Source organism: Nycticebus coucang, chromosome 13 (genome assembly GCF_027406575.1).
Source record: "Nycticebus coucang isolate mNycCou1 chromosome 13, mNycCou1.pri, whole genome shotgun sequence".
NCBI classification, from domain to species: Eukaryota; Metazoa; Chordata; class Mammalia; order Primates; family Lorisidae; genus Nycticebus; species Nycticebus coucang.
In genome coordinates, this window is record NC_069792.1 from 97,791,218 (window position 1) to 97,809,169 (window position 17,952).

The 17,952-nt window shown below is 45.6% G+C and overlaps 1 protein-coding gene across 4 annotated transcripts in view; it reads right to left on the bottom strand.

Moving 5' to 3' along the window:
• Nucleotides 1–13,401: 13,401 nt before the first annotated feature.
• Nucleotides 13,402–17,952, bottom strand: part of COL22A1 (collagen type XXII alpha 1 chain) — a 269,693-nt gene continuing 265,142 nt past the window's right edge. For 2 of the 4 annotated variants that reach the window (XM_053559195.1, XM_053559194.1), the window contains 2 exons: nt 16,442–16,519; nt 13,403–14,579 (listed from right to left, as the gene is read on the bottom strand). In XM_053559195.1, coding sequence (XP_053415170.1) covers nt 14,392–14,579; nt 16,442–16,519 — 266 coding nt within the window. In that variant the 3' untranslated portion in view covers nt 13,403–14,391. Of the gene's footprint in view, nt 14,580–16,441; nt 16,520–17,952 lie in introns of all 4 variants that reach the window. The other 2 variants (XR_008373874.1, XM_053559196.1) reach the window with 2 other exon arrangements.

Genomic DNA, 17,952 nt, shown 5'->3' on the forward strand with positions numbered 1-17,952 from the left:
CTGGGCCATCTCTGATAGAAGCTTCAGGCATCCCCAGTTAACTTTCCTAAAGCTCTGTTGGTCCCCCATGGACCCCTTCCCAACATCTCCCACATTCACAGCTTCTTTGTTTCAGAAAATGTCTCCAACATCCACCTAGCGCTCAGGCCAAAATGTCAGTATGCTCTGCCCTTCCCAATCCTGCATCAGCAAGACCCCCAGCAGCACTTCCAGACGTTCCCCACACAGCCCCTTTCTCCACCTGCACAACTACCGCCCTCATTCCAGCCCATTCTCCAACCTGCTACCTGGCCTGGTGGCTCCTACCCACACCCCCACATCTGTAGGAGGAATGTTTCTGAAGAACCTTCCCTGGTTTCCACTTCTGCCTTAGTCCATTCTGGCTGCTGTAATAAAATACCATAGAGTGGAGAGCTTATAAACAATAAAAATCAATTTCTCATAGTTCTGGAGGCTTAGAAATTCGAGACCAAGGTGCTGGCAGACTTGGTGTCTGATGAGGGCCATTTTTTTTCCCCATAAATGAACTTTTTGCTGCTTCCTCACATGGATTTAAGGGCAGATAAGCCCCGGGCACCTCTTTGATAAGAGCACTGATTCCGCCCATGGAGGCTCCACTTTTGTGCTGTAATCTCCTCCCGAAGGGCCCACCTCTCGGGGCCTCCATGTGAGTGAGGATGTCAGCACATGAATTTGCTGGGCACACAACCATCCAGGCAGAGCAATTGCTCTCAGAATAAATGCACCTGTGTCAGTCCTGAAGGCCTTTCTGAGCACATTCCTGCCTCTTTCTCATCTCTGTTCTCTTTATTCTCTCCCGCAGATAATCCAGTCAGTGCCTCTCAAACAAGATGTGCGGCCTCTGCCACAGGACAGGTGCATATACTCTTCTTGGCCTAAATTCTCCTGTCCTCCCATACAGACTTCTGCTGTTGGTCTCTTTTGAACATCCAAGTTTCAGCTCAAATGCAGTCTTGGGTCTTCCTAATCTCCCTAAGACAGGCCCCCTATGGTATTGCTCTAGTTTACCTTACTTGTAGCTCTTTTCCAGATCTATGTATTTTGTTGTGTGTGTGCCTGTATGTGTGAGAGAGAGTTTAAGAGTGACACGGCCTCTTTATCCCAGTAGAATAAATATTTCTTTAAGACAGCAATAGTTATTTTTTAACTGCCGTATCTCTTATTCCTATAATGGTGACTTGTTATATTACCAATTGCTCTCTAGTAAGTTACAGACCACATGGTTGATGACAGCCACAGCCCAAGGACATTGCCCTTGGATATAACACACAAAGCCAGTGGAGAAATTCACAGTTGCGTGCTCAGTTGCCTTCCCTGAACCACAAGGACCCTGTCACCTGTGTGTGATACAAGAAGGTGGAATAGACTGGCTGAGCATCCCCCTCCCTCCAGGTCAGGAGCAGGAACCTTTCCCAGGTATCCCTCCTGTGCAGTTGCACTGGGGCAATTTCCTTAGCAGAGAGGGAGGATGAGAGGACCCTAGGGGCAGGTCCACCCTAAGGGAGCTGGTGACACAGGGCAGAAGGTAGAGGACATCTTTACAGAGGACTGGCTTTTCAGGGAATAGGAGGGCACTTGGGGAACCAAATGTCCTTGGGCATGGCTGCTGAAGAAAGACTTGAAGGTGTGATCTGTAGAGCTGGGCTGAGAGGCAGCTAAGGCCAGACCAAAGATGCCTCTGGACTCAGAGGGCGCTTCATGGCTGCACTTGTGGAAGGTAGGGGGGAACAATGCACCACCTGCAGCTTCCAGATCCCAGTATGGGTGTGCTCCAAAAATGTGCAGCAAGGAGCTTGTGGTGCTGTGGCCATAAAGGGTCTAGGGGACTCACCTGCTTATGTGGGTGGCAGAGGATAGAGGGCTGGGATCAAGCCCAAGTGGGGGGCAGTCTCGTCCTGCCTCCCAGTCCCCTGGGGTGTATGTGCCTGACCATGAATCCCTTTAATGCTCCAGACACAGAGAAGGCATCGCCTCCTTTAGGAGGCTTCCTAACCAAGGATGCTAGAAAAACGGCCACTGAACCGAGAAAAACTTCTGAAAAGTGTGTACTCGGTGAAACAAAACAAAAAGCCTGTATTTCTACCAGATGACTAAGAAATTCTTTCCTAACTGGGCTAACAGATTATTTTAGATGATAAATAAAATACACAAGTAATTGTTTAGCCTCAGGCTACTTGAGGAAAGCACTGAGTCTCTGATGGCTCTGCAGTGAGCAGAAGGAACACAGGCAGCCCAGAGATGTGGACAGAGCTTTGGCTCCAGGCACAGAATTCCCCCTCTCTACAGCCAGGGCCCACGGAACTGAGGAGCACAGATTCTGCTCTAAGGACGCATGAGCAGCACCACTACAGAGGCTGGGCTCGCCATCTTAGCTTTGCCACCTTTCCTTTCCAGGGCTGTAGACTCTGAGGCCTGGTGTCTTCTGAGGGTTTCCATAGCTGGCAGCATTCAGAGGGATCTGTTTTCAGTACAGCACAGGGGCGTTCAGGGGCCAGAGGCTGCATGCAGTTGTTAGGGTGGCCGAGCTGCTGGGACAGCTCCTGAAGGCAGCTGGGACCCAGGTGGATGTGAGTGAGATCATACAGGTGAGAGATGGTCCCTGTGAGTGTGGGGAGACCCTAGTTCTGTTCGTGGGGCTCAGTCTCAGCTCCTGCAGATCCTTTAGTTGAAGTAGCTCCTGAGGCAGCCCTGCCAGGTGTTCACCTGCGGAGACCCTGGAGAGGGCAGAGGGAGCAGCCTAGGGGCTGCCTCTACCCTGCCCTGGGGCGTCATCTTAGCTCTTCTCCTCTCTGGGCCTCTGCTCCCTGTCTGTGCTCTGAAAGATGGTTAGAGACCACTCCAGGGCCTCTGACATTAGTCTGCCCCCCTCCCACCCCCAGCTCTTCCCACACCAGGCAGTCTGGGCGGCTAGCGTCGGCAGGATGGTCTGGCCCTCTACCAGCCAACCCCAACATGCCAGGAATTAGGGAGAGACAGGTGACGTATTCACCTTGGGAGAGAGTTATAGGGATGCCACACGTTTCAGTAATCAATATGAATAATATTTCCATATTTCCATGCAATGATTTTTAAAAATCAGAATCAATGCAAAAAAATCTATGATGAACAAAATATCAAATTTTAAATAAAGAATCAGTGTTGTCAATTTCTCCCTTTGCCTGAGGACCTAACGTGGCTCAGTCCAGCCCCTTATTGATTCTGTCTTGACTTATACAATTGTGTTCCTCATATTATCTGCCATTACCTGACTGTCAGATCACCTCTGTCCCCTGACAGGCCGAGAAGCCAGTGACCTCCCTGGTGATGAGTGACAGGAGGCTGCTTCTGTCCGACCACCCACACCCTCGCATCTCACACACATAGACGCACACACAGACACACAGAGACACACACACACACGCACGCTTTTCCTGCGGTATTTGCAAAGGGTATTCATGTTTTTCATTATAATCACATTTTTCACTTTAACTTGTAATAGAAAAATTTATTAACATCTTAAACCATGAGTTCATAGATACAACATATGAGGAAGCCAAATATAATGGTTGTTGAATTAAGGCAAATGAGCAAGGTGATTCTTGGATCAGCAGCCGTCTGGGGTCTGAGGCTTCTTTCTGGCTGTTTGGCCTCGGGCAATTCATGTCTCCTTTCTGAACCAGCCATTTCAGCTAGAGAGGGTCTCTGAGCCACCTGCAGCTTAGGCACCCTTGGACTCAGGATGCGTTTCTCTGCTGCCGCCTTTAATTCCTCTCAGGAACCTATGTCTCCTCAGGGTCCCAGCAGCTGGCACTGGGGACTTCCCAGGACCTCGCTCCCCTCCCCAGCTCACTAATATCCTGGTGGCACCTGGACACCAGTTTGGGGACATCAGTTTTGGGACTACCCAGGCAGCTCAGCACCATCCAGGCCTTGGAATGATGACAGCCCAGCCTTTCCTCCCACCCCTCACCTCAACTCCAGTGGGTGTATGAGTTGGTCCAAGTCCCCTTAGAGCTCAGCAGGGGCTGCAGCACCTCAGCCCCCCGCCTGGGTGGGTCTTGCAGGCAGCAGCAGCTTCTTGAACCCCCTTCCAGTGGAGCCCTGAGCATCCCACACGGAGGAAGAAAGCAGAAAACAGACAAGGCCTGCCGTGATCTCAGCCACACTCTGCTGCCGGACCTTAGGAAAGCTGCTTCACCTCTCGGAGCCCAGAGTGCCTCCCTGTTCAAATGCAGATGGCACCAACCCTGCCTCAGACCCTGGCCGCAAGGGTCACATGAAACAGAGTTTGCACAACACCTAGGCCACCCTCTGCCCTTCAGAAGGTGATAAATGTTTGCAAGGGCTCTCCTCTCCCACCCCCCACCCAGTTGCTCCTGCCCAACTGGGACCTAAAAGATGCTTTAGAACTGAAGCTCTGGGACCTGTTTCTCTCCAGCGTTTCTCTTGGGAACCTCCCTTGCTCTGCATCCTGTCCCATTGTCCTCCCAGGAGCACAGCCCCCTTCCTGAGCATCAGATCATGACACCCAAAAGCTGGTGCATTTCCTAGCTTGACCCCATTTAATGGCATATCCCAAGCTCTTGCAGCATCTGGAAAATTCTCTGCTTGCAGACCTCCCCTGGTGGGCCCAGATCTCCCTAGCCGCACGTGCTGGCTTTGGCCTTTCTGATACAGTGTTTTGGACGCCATGCTGAGAGCTGTCATCTTCTAACTTTACTGTTAGAAGAAAGTTCGTTCCTTTCCTGGAGTCTGCGTTCAGGGGACTAAAGTCAGCTGTGAGGCCCCAGCATTCTCGTCTCCAAGTGAAACATCACAGTCTACATGTGCCATGGATCACACGGAGATCAGGGTTCTCTGATGTAACCCTGAGGGTCTAAACTCCTCCCTAAACTCCTGACCTCTACTGAGGGTCTAAACTCCTTCCTAAACTCCTGACCCCTACTGCGGTCGGCAAGCTGGGAACAGAGTCAGGAGGTCAAATTCCCAAAACACACCCACTCAGATGGGTATTCCTCCTCCTGCCGAGCTTCCACACCTCCTGAAATGCTTCATCTCAACAGGTGCCTGTGAAAACTGGTTCTAGAAAGCAGCGCCAAAGGGTGGCCAGGTGGTCTCCCAGCGCGGAAGTGAAAATGAGAAGAGGCCTCAAGCACACGCAGCCCCACCCCATGTGTACTTGGGGACCAGCGTCTCTGTATTTCAATCAGGATCTGACCGCTTACGGTTGGGAGGGGGCCTCCTCTCCCCTCTTGCCATTCTGTCCTCACTTATAAAAATGGGGCTGAAACTACCCGCCCTCAGGATGTTGTGAGTCAAAGTGTGTGTGCCTCCAGGCACATAGCAGGCATGGTAACTGGCAGACGGTAGCTTTTTTATTGTCATCTTCCATAACATCTGAATTTTTCCCCATTCACAGCTCTAATCAAATTAAATTGCAAGACTGTTCAATGCCTATAGGTCTTTCTGTGTTCCTGGGAACACTACTTAGGAGGTAATTACACACTAAACCTTCCCAGATGGTGGACCCCTTGGGAACGAACTTGGGATCCCCAGGGCCTGGCACCCTGTGTGTTGAGTTTAAAGGACTCTCCTTTGCCCATTCCATCTGCACCACTCAGGTCACTGAAGAGCAAGAGCAGCTCTGAGTGTCGCCAGCTCAGTCCCTCCTGCCAACTTCTCTATTCTTCTCTGACTACAGGGGACATTCCGGAAGGGAACAAAGGTGAGGCCAGGCCCAGCAACCTCATAAATGTCTCCATAGAAACAGCTTGTTCTGTCACACACAAAAGCTCCTGGTTAATTGTGCAGTCAGAGGTCAAACTGTGTGTGAAGCGACCCCTGCCATGCGGCCTCTGAGAACAAGGCTGGTTAGCCTCCCCGCTCTCCATCTTTTCCAAACTTTAGGGCCAGGAGAGGTGAGGATAATAATGGAAGGAGCCTTACGAGGAGGGTTGGAGGAGCGGGAACTGGTCTGGAGACCGCCTGCGTCTGGCGCTACTCCCTTCTGTGTGCCTCTGTAGGCCGCGAGTGTCTGCAAAACGACACGCCTTAGCCTGCATTCCCGCCCCTCCCAAATGAACCCCCTGGCCAGTTCCATGAGGAGTCCACGTTCCAGCCACTTCCAGGACAGTCCTAAGTCTGGCTTCACAAAATTGCATCACAAAAGGAGTCTGAAGACAAATGTTTGCATTTGGTAAGAAAGAGAATGCACAGAAACACAAAGATTACCCCCAAATAGCACTTCCCAACCACATCAAAGACACAGCTGGAAGGACACCCTCCCTCCTTTTAATGATCTAACAAACGGTATCTCTGTTGACCTCGAGAACCTTCTGGGGGCAAGACGTGATTGCAAGAGGGACTTTACCTAACAAATGCAATCAGTGTAACCTGGCTTATTGTACCCTCAATGAATCCCCAACAATAAAAATGAAGAAAAGAAATGCATGTTTGGAGTCAAGCCCTCTGCACCCAGCCAGGTGTGTCCAGGCACTCATTAAAACATCCTGTAGGAAACAGAGGCGACGCAGATGGAGGCTGCAGTGTGCGGGGCAGAGGATAACCCCTGTGACACATCTCAGCACAGGGAGATGGGCCGTTCTGCAGGGAGCAGAAGACCGAGTTGTGTGTGTGACTTTGGGCAAATGGCCTCTCATCCCGGACCCAGTTTCCTATTCACTATAATTACAAGGTGCCATGCCCAGCCCCATGGAGTTGTAATGCAAGAAGTAAATGGTAATGCTTAAGCAACCTGCTTTGACAACATGTAAGGCAACCACTGGCTTGAAAGCAAGAGCTTTGCTACTTGAATTAAAGCAAATAAATGAGCAAAGCCAACTCAATTGCTCTTCATGGATGACAAATGAAACACTTGTGAAGGATGGTTTGATTTGCCCTGCGTTGTAAGCATTTAATCCTCACAAAAATCGTGTGAATTAAATGTTATTACTTTCATTTAACAGAGGAGGAAAGTGAGGTTGCTTGGTTCTTCCTCTGATGGCCCCCGTTTTGCACAGCCGGCGTGCCTGAGGCAGCAGGGGTGGGCTGCCCCTCTAAAGCCAGCTCAGCTGGGCAGCTCTTTAGGGACCAAAGGGTGGCTAAATGAACAAAGGAATAGTGGTCACTCAGCTCTGCAGCCTGACTGCACTCAATCTGAGGAAGTTCTGCCAAATCCTAGCCCATACTCCGTAGGCATGTTGATCCGAGGGTCTCCTGTTGTGCCCTCAGCATGGAATCACAAACGTGTTCTATGCAGAGGGCAAAGCGGTCCCTGACCCACAGCCAGTGGGGCAGGATTCTACTCTTTCCTCTTCCTCCAGCTGAAACAGGAGTGAGTTTCTTTACCAACCCCATGCAGGAGGGGGACCTTATGGGGACCCAGATTTTCCAATGCATACCCTGGAAGTCTTTGGGGAGCCCCCAGGCTTGGCCATCACGCATGGAGCCTCTTCTGTGTATTTACCGAGTACCAGGTACCGTGCCTTCTTCTGAGATGTGGAATCAACTGTTTCTGCACCTTCCCTAGGGTACTCGAAGGAAAGAACAGAAGTTTCCAGAGATGGATCCTCCAGCTGTAGCAGCTAGCAGGAAGCAAGGAGGCAGCATTGGCTGGAAAATCCTGGACACAGCATGTCTGAGCCCAGCTCTCCAGGCCACTTTGTAGTCATCCATCTCTTCCCAACACTGGGCAATATCTGTCCAAGTCTCATAATGGTAAAGATGAAGCAGCTCATTTCTGCAGGTCTTAAAAGGGTGGGGACATCCGAGTCTGGCCAAGTTCTAGGTTTACCTGAACCCTGAGCCCCAGGGCTTGGTTTAAGTAACATTTATTCCCCAAGTGGCATCTGGGACACTGACCCACAGGAGGCCTCCAGCCGGCTCAGTCAGGGAGGGGGTAACATAAGCAGCAGGGAAGAGATTTCTAAAATCTATGGGGGAGACTTTAAAACATAGACTATTCACTACTTTCCCCTAGATATCCTAATTCAAGGGCTCCAGAGCAGTTATCTAGAATATGCATTGGTAAAAACAAAGGTTTATTAAAATTGTTATCAGGTGTATAACACTGAGAATATATCACTAACAAAGTGGGATGAGCCCTTTATACCAAAATACTGGGCTCCATGGTTCACCATCCTGAGAAAATAACTCCATTTTTTTTCTAAATCTCATTTTCCTTATTTGATTAAAAGAAAATTCAGAATTTGGACTACAGCCGACATTCCCAGATACAGGAATTTTGAAGTGATACTTTTAAAGGGAGAAAAATCTTGAGAATTGATATGAAGATCATTGAACCAGATCTTTCTCTCATTGAAAAAAAAAAAGAAATTACAAACAAGTAAATGCTGCTCTCCCAGGCCCTTATTCTCTTTCTCTCATCAGTATTTCTCACAGTAGGGGACATTTTAAACCCTACAAATTAGCCAGACCTCAGTCTCAGAGCCAAAGGCCACACTGTAAATGTGACACTTCTGGTTTGGTTTTCTGCCTAGCTCACCCCAATGGTCCCTGGCCGTACCTGGCAAAGACAGTGAATCCTAGAGCAGGTGTTGGAATCCCAGGCCCAGTGACTGCCAGGGTACTGATAAAGAACTGTTATCCAAAGTGTGCACAGAATTCTTGAAGCTCAACAACCCAAAGTAGGTGACTTAATTTAAAAAGTGGACAAAATATCTGAACATTTATTCCACAAATGGAAAATAAGTCTATGAAAAAATGCTTAAAATTATATAGCATTAAGGAATTGCTAATTAAAACAACGAGATACCTTTGTACATTTAGTAGAATGACCAAATCCAAAATGCTAACACCACAAAATGTGAATGAGGATGTATAACAAAAACAGTGTTCACCGTTGGTGGGAATGCAAAATGCTGCAGCTATTTTGAGACAGTTTGGCAGTTTCTACAAAATTTTACAGACTCTTACCATGTGATCCAGCATTTCTTTCTTGGTATTTATCCAAAGGAGTTAAAAAATGATTCCCACACAAAACCCTACAGTGCATGTTGATAGCAGCTTTATTCATAATTGCCAAAATCTGGAAGCAACCGAGAGGCCGTTCAGCAGGTGAGTGGGTAAACTGTGGTGCTTCCAGACTGGGGACTGTCACTCAGCAGGGAAAGGATGCAGAGGAATCACAAACACGTAATCCTGAGTGCAGAAAAACAAACCGAGATGCCCACAGACTCTACAGGTCCAATTAGATGACATTTGGGGCATGGCTAAACTATGGAGATAAAAAAAAAAATGAGTGATGGGCAGAGGTTAAGGGGAAGAGAGGATGAACAGGGGGAGGACAGAGGCTTTCCCAGGGCAGAGAAACTAGTCTGTGTACATTAGTCTAAACCATACAGTGCACAACCCCAAGAGTGGACTCTAATGTCGACTCTGGAGATTGCATCATCACACTGCGTCCATGTAGCTTCCTCACAAATGACAGTAACGCAGATAAAGCAACCCATGTGCCCCTCCAGCCTGGGATCTGGATGGCCGAAGAGTCTGGTGGGTGTGGGGACAAGGGCATATGGGAACTCTCTACTTCCACACGGTTTTGCTCCAAATCTAAAATTGCTCTAGAAATTAGTCTATTTAAAAATAACATGAAAGTGGGCTGGAATAGTAAACGTTCACGGACATTGTCCCTGCCGAGGTAAATATATGATTACAACACTCTTGCTTTATATAGATGGATGCATGTACCTAGTCGCCAAGAAACTGTACCTGTGGCTGTAGGACCCGGTTAAAAAGTTTTAAAGTCCTCAAATTAGAGCATTCCTAAGGTCCTTGAGGTTGTTTCTTGAAATGAAAAAGGGCATTATAACAATGTCCCTGTGTCTTAAATGGTTGTGAAACACAACTGAGATGGTAAACGGGACAAGCACCGAGAGGGAGGCTGTCTCATCAGCACAGACCTGACACATACCCACTCCCAGAATTAGCATCAGCCCACTGAACAAGAGAAACAGGCATCAGATCTCATCGTAAAATCATTACAATAAATCTTCTCTACTAGAGGTATTGAGTAGAGGGGAGACACCACACACAAAGGAGGTGCTTGGTAAACATGCTCAGTTGTTTGTGAGTGGCTGACAGTGTAGGGGACAGACAAATGACTGGGTGGAGCAGTCATTGTCTTTCAAATGCTGGAAGAGTAAGTCTTTCAGGCCCTGTTGAATTACCAGCCTCCAGGCCAGGGGTTCTCAAACTTCCTAATGCCGCAGCCCTTTAATACAGTTCCTGTGGGTTGTTACCTACAGGTTGAGAACCGCTGCTCTATGCAGTTAGGCAGGCCGACCCCTGCTGAAAGCAATTTCCAACTTGCTTAATTCCCCTCCCACCTGTGACCCTGTGTAAACGTCCACACCTCAATGGCCTCTGCCATCACATAAAAGCCCAGAGCTGTTTCCACGCGGGGCACACTAATGAGTGACCCTGGACTAGCTCCGTCAGACACGTGTGTTCTTTCTCATGCTTATTCTTCACGAGGACTCCGTGCTAGGGATCCCAGAAGAAAAAGACTCGCTCATCCCAGGGCCTGAGGAGTTCACGTTCAGGAGGATGCTGGACTCAGATACTAACCTTTCCTTTTCCTCCGCATCCATGCTGGCATCTTTTGGCTTTGGACTTTTTAATAAAAGCCTTTCTAACTGGGATTAGGTGTATCTCATTGTGGTTTTAATCTGCATTTCCTGATGATCAGTGATGCTGAGCCTTTGTTTATAAGTCTATTGGACATTTGTCTATCTTCTTTTGAAAAGCCTCCGTTCGTGTCTTTTGCCCACTCTCTGATCAGGTTGTTTATTTTTTTTTCCTTGCTGATTTTCTTGACCTCTTTATAGATTCTTCTTGGTAGCCCCTTATTGGATGTGTAGCTTGTGAACATTTTCTCCTGTTCTGTAGGTTGTCTACTTGCTCCGTTGATTACTTTTAGATTTATTTTTATGTTGCTGTGATTGCCATGGCAGTCTTCTTCAAAAATTCTTTGCCTAAGCTGAGAGCTAGAAGACTTTTGCCAACATTCTATTTTAGAGTTCTTACAGTTTTAGGCCTTACATTTAAGTCTTTTATCCATCTTCTTTTCCTTTTAAAAAAATTATTGTTTTAACTTTTATTAAATCATAAGTGTATACATTATGGGGTACGATGTGATGATTTGATACACAATGTCGAATGCTTAAATCCCAGACATCGATAATTTATTCTTAGTTATTTTGAAATGTACCCTTGCACTGTGCACGTTAGATGAGATCCCACCAAATGCCCTCCCTCCTTCCACCGATCACCTCCCCTCCACTCTAGTCCCTCTCCTCTTGCTAGGCCATATTTGTGTTTCATCATTTGTATGAATGTGTAAGTGTTTACATATTGGCTTCATAATAGTATTGAGTACATCGGATACTTTTTCACATTCTTGAGATACTTTAATAATAAGCATAAGTTCCAACTCCATCCACGTAAACACAAAGGATGTAAAGTTTCCATCCTTTTCAGTGGCTGAATAGTATTCCATGGTATACATATGCACACCACAATTTGTTAATCCATTCCTGGAATGACGAGCATTTGGGCTGCTTCCATGACTTGGCAATTATGACTTGCAATGAACATTCTGGTGCACATGTCTTTGTGGTAGAATGAGTTTTGTTCTTCTGGATAAATATCTAGTAATAGAATTGTAGGATCAAATGGAAGGTCAGCAGTTAATTCCTTAAGGATTCTCCATACTTCTTTCCATGAAGGCTGTATTAGTTTGCAATCCCTCCAGCAGTGTAGAAGTGTTCCCTTCTCTCCACATCCATGCCAGCATCTGCAGTTTGGGGATTTTGTGATGTGGGCTAATCTTACAGGATTTAGGTCATATTTCAAAGTGGTTTTAATTTGCATTTCTCTTATGATTAAAGACGATGAGCATTTATTCATGTGTTTGTTGGCCATTCACCAGTCATCTTCAGAGAAGTTTCTGTTCAAGTCTCTTGCCTGGAAAGAAATGGGTTGTTTGTTCTTTCCTCACTGATTAACTTGAGTTCTCTGTAGATTCTAGTTATCAGATCTTTGTTGGACTCATAACATGCAAAAATCTTCCATTCCAAAGGCTCTCTGTTTGCTTTAGTTGTGCAGAAGCTTTTAGCTTTATCAAATCTCAGTAATTTATTTTTGGTGTTGTTTCAATTGCCGGGGGGGTCTTCCTCACTATAAATTTGTAATATAACCTGAAGTCTGGTAATGTGATACCTCCAGATTTGTTCTTATTTCTAAGTATTATATTGGCTATTCGGGTTTTTTTCTAATTCCATATAAAATGAAGTATTTTTTTTTTCAAGTTCTTTAAAGTATGACATTGATGCTTTGATGGGGATTGCATTAAATCTGTAAATTGCTTTGGGTAGTATGGACATTTTAACAATGTTGATTCTTCCCCGCCACGAGCATGGTATGTTTTTTCCATTTGTTAACATCTTCTGCTATTTCTTTTGTCAGGGTTTCATAGTTCTCTTTATAGAGATCTTTCGTATCCTTTGTTAGAAGTTTTTGTGAGTGGTGAAAGGTATAGAACCTGTTTGATTCTTTTGCATGTGGCTATCCAATTCTCCCAGGACTGTTTATTGAATAGGGCTTATTTTCCCCAGTTTATATTGTTGTCTGCTTTGTCAAAGATCAGTTGGCTCTTTGTGGATGGCGTTGCATCTGGGCTCTCTGATCTGTCCATTGGTCCATGTCTCTGTTTTTGTGCCAATATCATGTTACCATAGAATTGGTTACTATAGCCTTGTAGTATAGTTTTAAGTCTGGTAATGTTGGTGGAACTGAAAATTAGTATAACCTTTATGGAAAACAACATGGAGATTCCTCAAAGAACTAAACCAGAGGTACTCTGTGATCCAGAAATCCCACTATTGGGTATTTACCAAAAGAAAAAGAAGTTATTTTATCAAAAAAGCATCTGCTCTTGACTATTTATTATAGTACAACTCTCAATTGTAAAGATGTGGAATCAACCCAACTTCACATCAGTTCATGAGTGAATTAACAAAATGTAGTATACATATATTGTGGAATACTACACAGCCACAAAGAAGGATGAATTCAGGTCTTCTGCAACAATTTGGATGGAACTGGAAACTATTACCCTGTGTGAATATCTAAAGAATGGGAAAAAACACCACATGTACCTGCTATTAAACTGGAACTAACTGATGAGCACACAGGTGCATGGAGGGTAGTAAAACTCAGCAGAAATAAAGCAGGGGGGAGGCCGGAGGAGGGTGTGGTGAAAACCTACAGCAAACACTGCCTGGATGATGGGTACACTTGCAGCCCTGACTCAGGAAAACAAAATCAGTATGTGTAATCCAAAACTTTTGTACCCCCTTAATATCTTAAAGTTAAAAAAAAAAAAAAGCAAATTGAAGGAAACTCAGATTTATTGAGCACTTGGGCAGAGCATGTCACACACACATGCAACCAATGAGATTTAATTCAGAAATGGGGTCCTGGGGACACAGAATTCCCACTTGTGGTCAGTGCCCTGGCCAACTGCCCACCACTAGGGAAACAAAAGTGAATGGCCACTAGGTCCTCTTGTTTTATAATTAACAAAACTGAAAACAACAAAGGGAAAATAAAGTCCTGGCCACTGTTTAGAAGCCAAAATAACACTCAGCCACTTCTTTGGTGAGGGCTTCCCCATCTTTGGCCCAGACACGGGATCTCACAAAGCTGTTATTTCACTTCTGCAAGCTGGAACTGTCGAGGAGGTGGAGAGCTCCCTAAGGTCCAGTTCTCTGCTCTCCACACGCGTTTTCCATCAGGAGCTGGAACCTTCTTCACAGCCGTAAATTCTTTCCCTTCCTGCTCCATGTCCCTCTCCTGGAAACTGGTGGTTTTTGGATTATTTCTCCCTGGGTGATCTCTGGGCACGACTGAGAATCAAAGCCCATTGCATCATTTTTCTAAAGTTTTCTTTTGAGAAAAGAGGTAAATCTGTCAAGCATCTGGTCAGGGTCTTGTAGCACCAACGGTTTCCTTAAAATGGGCAGTGACATTTGAGATGGAGGCTGAAAGAAGAAGGAAGAAACAATCTCCTGCTCCACAAATCAAGTGTTCCCAACTTTAGCAGGAAACAACTCACAAAGCATTAACATATGAAATAATATTAATAATAATTAGCAACAATAATAATAGTCATAATAATCTGACTGACCGGCAGCATCTGTTGGATTTAATAGTTTTGAGGTCTCTCAAGAAAATAAACAAACAAAAAAGATAAAAGAAATAAAATAAAAGAGACACATGTCTGAAATGTTTCAAGACCTCTGGCTTCCCATTAGGCTCTGAGTTCAAGTTTCAGCAGTCCACCGCAGTCTTCTGGTTTTACGGAATCTTCTAGTGGCCCTTCACATTCCCTGGCCGGGCAGCAAGGCTGGCGAAGTAGGCACACTGGGAAGGGTCACACTGTCCAGGGGGGCCAGGTGGACCTGGGGGTCCAGGATGTCCAGCTGGTCCTGTCTCTCCTTGAGGGCCGGGGGTCCCAGGGAGTCCATCTTTAGCATAGCCGGGTTCCCCGGGCTGGCCTGGCCCAAGGAACAAAAGAAATAGGAGGTATTTTTTGTTTTGTTTTTTTCTGGAAGCAAATGGACCCTGCCCTTCTGTTCACTAGGAACTCAGTGAACATTCTGAAACATCCTTGGAGAGAACAACCTGATGGTCTGGAAGATACGAGCGGTCAGGATGGTACCCAGCAACACCAGATACCAGCAGCACCTTAATATGCAGAAGAAGGGGCTGCCCTAATGTATCCCTTAGGATAGTAACCCCAGTACCACCAGAGAGAGAATACAGAAGGGTAAATCCAGAACAAGAAGGAGATGGATGAGAAACCAGGCTTTCTATACGCTTATGTAGTTCTTCTTGGAAATGTGTCTAAATTGGTAATGGGAGCTATTCCGCTCATTAACAACCAGTCCCAATTTACATGTCCTTAGAGATGCCCAGTGACATTCCATTATCCAACTTCTCCCAAACTATCTTTTCTCAACTTTACCTGTGTGTTAAATTTGAACCACACACTTAGATTATATTAACCTGTTCTCCAAAATCACAAAGATAGCATCCAGGATGTAATCTATGCTTAGATAACTCAAAGTTTGATCCAGAAATATTACCTGCAGACAACCTTCATAATATCATACATAGCAAGTCCAAAACCATCTTCATCTTTGGCAACTTGGAAGATCAGTGCTAGGTATTGTGGTTAACCCTAGTAGTGACATTCCTTCTTAAGTTTTAGTAATTCCTTTGTTATTTAATCTATAGTCCTACCTACAGGTCAAATTTTAAGACCCGCAGTGTTGTTCAGTCCTTTGGCTGGGAACGACTGAAATGTGGTCATCACATCAAATTCACACTGATACAATTATTTCTCCCTCCAAAATTGTTTCTGTTCTTTTTATCTTTATTTGAAATTGCCTTTTTAAAAAACATATTCTTAATAAGTTATATCAAATTAGGCAAGCTATAAAAATAAATATTTACACTATATTTCTAAGTATCTTCTTTAATGAAAGTTATTATTTAATGAAAATAATAAGGGACATCTACTTAGGAAATTTGGAAAATCACAAAGGTATAATACTGACATTTAAATTATCTATAAGCTTAATATTCAGAAATGACCTCAGATAAACAGGTTAGAATTAAAGGAAAATAAGTGGTAAATGCTCACTTGAATATCTTCCACGTTGTATACCTACCCCTTATCTTGGAATGTGATTATGCCTGCCCTCTAGAGATCCTCCAACCTAGTCACCAGGAGGGGTGGCCAGAGCATCCAGGTTTTCTCAATCATGTTCCAGTTTTAAGACTGAAAGACTCATTTCCTAAGAACCCACCCAGCTTCAGGACAGCAGACTTGGGGGTCGCCCTACCACCTGGTCAGCATTCCCCAAAGCACCTTCTCGGTACACTGAGGGGGGCCAACAAGTGCACAGTAGAACAAGGGCTCTGCTCCCAAGTGCGTTTAGGAAATGGCAGAGTAAACACAGCAGGAGTCATTGCTCCTGTGAGGCCACTTAGCACTTGTACTGACACAGGTGTTGATAGCTTAATATGCCCTGGGAATGTCCGAAATGGTCCCAGCATCTCCTGGACTTATTTTGCCTAAGCCAGTCCCTGCCCCATCTGCCCCAGGACAGTTTCGTAGTATTTTTAATTCACGGGACACACTTCAAGATTTCATGGGTTATGCTACAGTTTTCTAAGTAAGTCAAGAAATTGGCATTTTAGAAGTGTTTGATATTTAATAAAACAAGTGGCCTCTATTTCCTGGCCAGCTGACCCTTCCCCCCACCCCAATCCATTCCTGAGTCTGTGCACCACAGACAGGCCTGCAGCCACGTGTTTCCCACCTGCCTGAGGCTCCAGACCCCCTTCATACCTGGGATTCCAGGGGGCCCCATCTCGCCTCGAAGGCCAACTCCAGGCTCACCCGGGTCACCTTTGACTCCTCGTTCACCTGGTGAGAAAAAAAAACACCTTTGGTGATAGAGACCCACGAGAAGGGCAGAGACAGCAAGTCCCAGCACACCAGGAGGCTGCATGTTCCAATCAAAACACCCTGGCTCACCATCACTCTCTCACATTGTACCCCAATTCCCATCACACACTAATCCACACACACACACTCAAGAACACACTCACATTCAGAAATACGCACTTGCAACCACCAGAACAAGTGGACATTCCCTGCTGAACTGACACCCACATCCATGAACTTACACATAAATGTGCAGCCAGTACCAATCTGCCCAATTCCTACACCAATAAGTGCCTGCACACACATATCAATAAATTTGTGCACACACTCACATACCCAGACACACCCAGACAGCCCGACGTGCATGCCTGCACACTCTCTCCTGTGTGCTGTGTGCACACACGTCCACACACACCCCTCATACAGGTCCACACCTCTTGTGTTCTCAAAGCACTTTACCTGAATCTTTATCAAGAAGGAACTAGCAATAAACAAATTCAATATGTTAGGTAACAAGGGGACATAGAATGATGACATAAGGCTGTGCCCTAAAATGCTTGACTTTTAAGAAGAGAGATGAAATGGGGCACAGAACATTCTAACACGAGGCAGAACGTGACAAGGACCAGCACAGGGATGAGAAGCACTCCAGATGTGCCAGGACAAAGGGGCCCCTTCCCCTGGACAACGTATGAGATCACATCTGAGTTAAGACTCTACTGACTTCATCCAACTATCTCTCACAGCTTGTTTTTTTTAATCAATCTCTTTTCCTGGCTGTTTTATTTCCAGAGTATCTTCTGTACGCAAGATGTTATATTTTCTGTTGTAATCTCATTTGAAACTCTACTAGCTCATGGGGACTTCAGACTATTCATACTTTTTTTTAACTTTTCTTTTTCTTTAATTGCGAGAGTCTCACTGTGTTGCCCTCGGTAGAGTGCTGTGGCATCACAGCTCACAGCAATCTCCAACTCTTGGGCTTAAGTGATTCTCTTACCTCAGCCTCCCAAGGAGCTGGACTTCAGGCACCCTCACAAAGCCTGGCTATTCTTTTGATTTTAGCAGGCCGGGACTAGGTTCAAACCCACCAGCCCTGGTGTACGTGGCCGGTGCCCTACCCACTGAGCTACGGGTGCCGCCCTATTCATTCTTATAATTATAATGATTTCATTCTGCTGGTATCCTACCATAGCCTAGTCTGAGGTTCTTTATGCTGAATGTCTCTTTATTGACAATTATTTTATATATTTTGTTTTATGGACTAATATCGGTAGGACTAGAATATAAAAATTTAACAAAAATCCTTACAAGTAGAAGAAACATTACAGGAAATGGATAAATAAACGAGGAATTAACAAGGAAATTGCAGATTAAAAGAGGAAGATGTTGAGCGCATCCATTTCCTAAAC